At 38.2% G+C, this 6692-nt stretch overlaps 1 protein-coding gene across 1 annotated transcript; it reads left to right on the plus strand.

The window, feature by feature from the left end:
- LOC109825719 (probable LRR receptor-like serine/threonine-protein kinase At4g36180) lies at window positions 1–3586 on the plus strand. The gene has a single exon (XM_020392594.1). The coding sequence runs from the start codon at window positions 218–220 to the stop codon at window positions 3170–3172; it is 2955 nt and encodes a 984-aa protein (XP_020248183.1). The 5' UTR covers window positions 1–217; the 3' UTR covers window positions 3173–3586.

A 6692-nucleotide genomic window follows, 5' to 3' on the forward strand; every position in this document is an offset into this window, starting at 1 on the left:
TCCTTGCCCGTGGACGTAGGCAATCAAGTGCCGAACCACGTAAATCTGTGTGTCTATCATTTTATCTCTACTTTTGCTTTACTATTGCTGCGACCCTGCTCTATTGGGCCCCGAGTTTGTCCCAACACGAATGACTTAGTCCATAGCTACTGCTCTTCTGTTGCATTTTATAAGTAGCCATCAGCTTCACAAAGAAACCATTTCTTCTTCTTATTCTATGATGAAGAGATCCCTTATCCTCCTCCTTACATTGTGCTTCTTTCTCCTATGCAGAACTACCCATCTAAGCTTAGCTTGCCAAGATAATGAAAGACAAGCTCTTCTTACTTTCAAACAAAGCCTACAAGATACCTGTAATCTTCTCTCAGATTGGAGAGGCGTCAACTGTTGCGAGTGGAGAGAAGTGGGTTGCGACAAAGATACCGGGCATGTGATAAAACTCAGCATCGGCCACTTGATCACTGGCCAGTTTTCTGTATGTCCGATAACAAGCGATAGTTTCGATCGATCTTTATCTACCTTGAAATATTTGCAGCATTTGGACTTGAGCAATGTCGCGTTCTCCCCGGGTAATATCCCACAATTTATTGGTTCTTTCACAAATTTGAGGTATCTCAACATCTCAGGAACTAGTCTTATTGGTAAAATTCCACACAATCTCGGGAACCTCAAGTACCTGAAATATCTTGATTTCAGTGATATTTCTTCGAATTTAGTAGCTGATAGCCTTCAGTGGCTCTCTCACCTGTCTTCTTTAATGTATCTCGATATGTCCGGTGTGAACCTAACTCATGCAACTGATTGGGTTCTTTCCGTTCAAGACCTCCCTTCTCTCTCTGTGTTGAAACTGTCTCGGAGTAATTTGCCTTCTTCTCCTCTTGCTTCTGCTTCTGCTCTCAATACTAACATGTCATCGATCACAACGCTTGATCTTTCGCAAAATTCATTCAGTGATGGCACTATAATTGACAGGTTTCTGCTCAGCCTTAGCAGCAGTCTCGTTAATCTCGATCTTTCTTATTGCTCAATGTATGAACCTTTTCCTCGATCCTTGAAGAACTTGACATCCCTCAAAGTTCTTGATCTCTCTGCCAACAATTTCAATGGGTCTCTTCCAGAGAGTCTCGGCGAACTCTCTCAGTTGGAAAGCTTAGATCTTCTTAGCAATTTCTTACATGGGTTGATCCCCGGAATACTTAGTCACCTCTGCAATTTGCGCCATTTAGTGCTTTCAAGAAATAATTTTGTTGGAGATATGTCCCATATGCTACAAGGTGAAACTAGATGCAAGAGATTTACTTTGGAGGAATTGGATTTATCGTTCAACCAACTAAATGGGAGCTTACCTGATTGGGTTTGGCATATGCAAGATCTCAGCATGCTTGATCTTTCTTATAATGCGTTGGGTGGCGTTATTTCAGATACTCAGCTTGCCAATATGACAAAACTGAAGAAATTGTCGCTTACTGGTAACGGGTTGATTCTTAACATGAGCTCCGCTTGGGTGCCTCCTTTCAAGCTAAACACTATAGATTTGAGATCTTGCAGAATGGGTCCTCGGTTTCCTTCATGGCTTAAGACACAAAGTGGATTTGACTATTTGGATATATCTGATGCAGGAATCCTTGATATGATCCCCAGTTGGTTTCCTAATGCATCTTATGCAGCTGATTATTTGAATATATCATATAACCAGATAAGAGGTGAGATTTCTACGTCGCTGAAATTTCTAAGCGCCACAGTCATCGACATGAGCTCCAATCTGTTTCAAGGAAAACTGCCTTTGCTGAACGCTAGTGTACAATCTATTCTTCTTGGTGACAACTTGTTTTCAGGAGATACTCGACCAATCTTAAATGCAGAAATGCTGAATTTGAGGGATGTTATACTTTCACAAAACCTTCTGTCCGGTGAAATTCCCTCAGCTATATGCAACTTGTCATCCATGCAACTCATCGACCTCTCTAATAATTACATATCAGGAAAAATTCCTGTATGTCAGTCCTACAATGCCTCGTTGCAATCACTTTATGTTATAAATTTGGCAAACAATCACCTCAGCGGTTCGATTCCTCCGTGGATGGCTGGTCCAGTTCCTCACTCAGCACTTGAATCCAATTTGATTGTATTACGTCTGAACAATAACAGTTTCCATGGTGAAATCCCTTCTTTCTTGAGATACTGTAACAGTATGACTATACTTGATCTTGGAGAAAATAAGTTAACAGGGAACATACCTTCATGGATTGGAGAGGGTCTATCATCATCTTTGAGATTTCTTCGCATGCGCTCAAATATGTTAACAGGCAAAATCCCACTACAACTGTCATATCTGACTTCTCTTCAGGTGTTGGACCTGGCACAAAATAAGCTATCAGGAGCCATACCACATTCATTTAAGAATTTTACTGCAATGACTGAAGCAAATAGGACAGTGGAAGACATCATCAACTATATAGATGGCGCATCTCATTTAGTCGAAATTGCGTCTTCGAAATTTGAAGAGGTAGTAGAGGTGGAGGTAAAAGGAAGAGAGCTTGAGTACACAAAAACACTCTCTCTAGTTATGGTCCTCGATCTTTCATGCAATAACCTATCTGGAGAACTCCCTTTAGAACTGATGGACCTCATCGGTTTGCAGAGCTTGAACTTATCAAAGAACCAGTTGCAGGGAAATATTCCTGATAAGTTTGGCGGCATGGCACAACTGGAAGCTCTTGACCTGTCGATGAACCGCTTATCCGGAAAAATTCCTGGGAGCATAGCTTTGCTGACCTCATTGAGTTACCTGAATCTTTCTAATAATGACCTGTCAGGTAGAATTCCATCAGGCAACCAGATTCAGACTCTCACCGATCCATCCATTTACGCTGGAAACAGTGATCTTTGTGGATCACCGCTACCCAAATGCCCAGGCGATGAGCACTCCAGGGTTCCAACTCAAGGTGCAGGTGCTGAAGATGAAGGCGGCGATTCAGATATGTTCGAGCTGTATCTCGGCATGGGCATAGGATTTGTGGTCGGGTGGTGGGTTATCTGCGGAGCATTTATTTTCAAAAACTCTTGGCGGGTTGCATGTTTTCGGTACTACGATCACATGGAAGACAAGTTCGTCGCAGCAATGGGTACTTTTCGAAGAAAGATCTTGCTTGCGCATCAAGGCCGAGATTGAGCAACTTCAGGGCTAGTTACTTAATTTATATTCACTAGTACAGAGATGGCTCTCCCTTACCCAACTCCAAACTCCATCGCCAACGACCATCAATCTAGAGATCTCCGGCCATTAAAGTTTAACCCTAGCGATCTCCGGCCACCATCTCCTCTTCCCAGAATTTCCACCACCATCTCCACCGCAGTCGACATCCTTCGGATTTATTTATTATTTAAAAATTGTATTGAATACATATCAAATTAAAGGATTTGAGAATAGTGTCTAATTTGTGATTAGAATTTTGAATCATGAGTAAAAATGGGAGTGTGATTGAGGTAAGGTTTAATAGTTATTTTTCTGGGGCTTTTCTCTATGTTTTGATACTAAATGTTCTACTTTAGGCTAGTATTTATTATGAAATTATAGTTTCTTGTATATTGTTTTCTCCTTTTTTTTTGTGTTCGGATCTCTCTTGAGGTTGGGAATTGGTTACAGGAATTGCCGAACGACTTTAGTTTAAGATTCTTTTGTTTTCAAAATTTATGATTGATCTGTTGGGACTTTGCAGAGAATAGTGATCCAAGGCCTACGTGAAAACGAAGACTTAAATTGCTTAAACTTTGTAGGTATAAGTTCCTTTTTACTGAATCTCTTTCTTAATTTGATGCTTAAATAAATTGTTGCATACTCTTCGACTAGTATTTTAGCCTATGCTAAGCATGGTCTTATCACAATTCATCTATATTTTATTGTGTATCAATTACTCATATTCGAATATAATTTTTAATATCTAACGGTTCAATGCCTTTCGAAGAACATGAACCCCACCCTCCCTTACCTCCATTGAGGTTAGAGAACATGTACCCATCTTAGAGGCGTGGCTGACAATTTGGGGGCCCGGTTCTAAATTTCAATCGGGGCCTCTTAATCAATCTTCGGAAGAAATTAATAATTGTTTTCATACGTAGTACTAACCATGAAAAGAAATTTTTATATCTAGAATTAAAATAAACATTAACACATAACAATGGTTCTGTGCAAAACATATTACGTGCAAAATATTGATAGTAAAAAAAAGATACACAAAATCAACATCTTACTAATAATCTTGACATGTCCAACATCAAAAACTTCACTGGAAAACTTTACTCCTTGCATTTTTTGTTGCAAAGTCATCAAACAAAGCTTCATAATCAATATTGTCTAAGAATCCACTTTCAACTGAGAGCAAAGCCAGTCCGTTTAGCCTCTCTTGCGACATGGTTGATCTCAAGTATGATTTTAATATCTTTAACTTTGAGAAGCTCCTTTCTGCCAATGCAACCGTGACATGTATAGTCAACAAGATTCTATATGTAATGCTAGCAGCTGGGAAACAATTCATCCTCTTCAAGAAATTCAATATGTCAATGGCTTTCATATTTTCTGATGGCAACATATTTTGTAAGATTAGCAACTCTGCAAATAATTCATCTCCATCAACATCAGAACAACTTCCTTTCTTAAGACTGTTTGCAAGATTAGCACAACAAGCTTTTAAATCATCATTCTGATATGCACATAACTTTTCCGGTCTAAATAAAAACCTAAAAATATTCCCGTATGTCTAATACTGTTCAAATCTTCTCTCTAATGAACCAATAATTTGATCAACTAGTAATAGAAAATAATGAACTCTGAAATTTTCCTCACCCGACTACTGAGTTAACTCTGATGACTGAGCTCCAACCTCATCAAAATGTCTTTTTCTAAAGATTTGTCGCTTCTCAGAAAATACTGGATTAACTCCCAAAGCAGCAACAAGTGTTTTGATAGTAATCATGGCCTCTGCAAACCCAGTTTCTCTATACTTTCTGAAAGAAACAATCAGATCTAGACCATTTACTAATTCTATAACAACATCAATTGAAATGTCTTTCTCTTGCAAACGCTTACTAACCTTGTTAACAGTCACCAATATCTTATACCAAATAGTCATGCCTAATAAAAACACAAAATCCCCAAGCTCGTACTTTGCTAAAGATTTAGCTTCACTTCTTATTTTTGTGTCTTTGTCATTTTCTTCTAATTGAAGTAAAGCTTGTCTGATCTGTAGAGGTTGTGGTTGAATTACCTTAACACTTTCATCACGACTTTTCTAACGTGTGGTCGATAATGGCTTGAGAGTAACTCCTATAAGATTAGCCATTAAAATCTTCCAACGTTTTGTAGAATTTACGAACAAGGAATAAATTGGTTGTACTACTCCAAATAAATCCTGAGCTTTGACGTTACAGTTTGCTATATCACAAAGGGTTAAATTAAGGCTATGACAAACACATGGAGTGTAAAATGCTCTTGGATTAATATTTAGAAGTCTACTCTGTACACCTTGCTTATGCCCTAAGGCTATGACAAGCACATGGAGTGTAAAATTCTCTTGGATTAATATCCAGAAGTCTACTCTGTACACCTTGCTTATGCCCTTTCATATTCGATCCATTATCATATCCTTGTCCTCGAACATTATCAATGTCAAGTCCAAGACCCTTAGAGCCATCTGCAACTCCTCAAAAAGTCCAAGGCCACTTGTTTCATCCACATTCAAAAATTATATGAAAATACTCATCCACTTTAACTGGACTAGCAGTGACATCCACACATCTCAAAATCAGAATCAGCTGTTCTTGGTGACTAATATCAGGAGTACAATCAAGTATAACAGAAAAGTATTTAGCTTCTCTAACCCGAGATATGATTGTACCTCGGATTTCAGAAGATATCATGAGTATCAACTCATTTTGGATAACATTACTTAGATAATGATAATGGATCTGCTTATTCTGAATGCGACGAAGATGTTCCTCCATCACTTTATCATGCTCTACCACCATCTGAACTAATCCCATAAAATTTTCATTATTTTCTTTATCAATCCTCTAATTTTTGCCCCGAAAAGCCAAATTGTATTTAGCAAGATATTTTACAATAGAAATCAACCTTCGTAACAGTTTTCTCTAATGCTCATTCTCTTTCATGATATGATCTTGGAAAGATTTGTCAATTGTCTGACCCTTTTCCAATCTAAGCTGCAACTCAATCCAAGTAGCCATGTTATGAATATGCACCTTACTAACTTCATATTCATTAAGCCGCACACCCACATGTGACCAATCATTATATCGTTCATTTGCTAGCTCAGTTATCATAGGTTTTTTTAAACAACTTACAATAAAAACAAAATGTTTTATCAATCTCCTTGCAGTATACAAGCCATATCCTATCAGATGTCTCTCCATTATGTATGTGTCGAGTGTATAATCCTGAAGTAAAGCGTTCAAGCCATATCCTATCAGATGTCTCTCCATTATGTATGTGTCGAGTGTATAATCCTGAAGTAAAGCGTTTATTCAATCTATCTTTAGGACCTGTGTCGAGTGTATAATCCTGAAGTAAAGCGTTTATTCAATCTATCTTTAGGACCTTTTTTTATCGACATATCTCTTACGGGATCTTGTACAGCTAACAAATCTCTCCATTGATCATCCAGACTATCCCAAAC

This window comes from Asparagus officinalis, chromosome 10 (genome assembly GCF_001876935.1).
Source record: "Asparagus officinalis chromosome 10, Aspof.V1, whole genome shotgun sequence".
Taxonomy (NCBI): Eukaryota; Viridiplantae; Streptophyta; class Magnoliopsida; order Asparagales; family Asparagaceae; genus Asparagus; species Asparagus officinalis.

Bases quoted from the DNA above. Each gene is read 5' to 3' on its own strand.
- LOC109825719 (XM_020392594.1), top strand. From the start codon at position 218: ATGATGAAGAGATCCCTTATCCTCCTCCTTACATTGTGCTTCTTTCTC.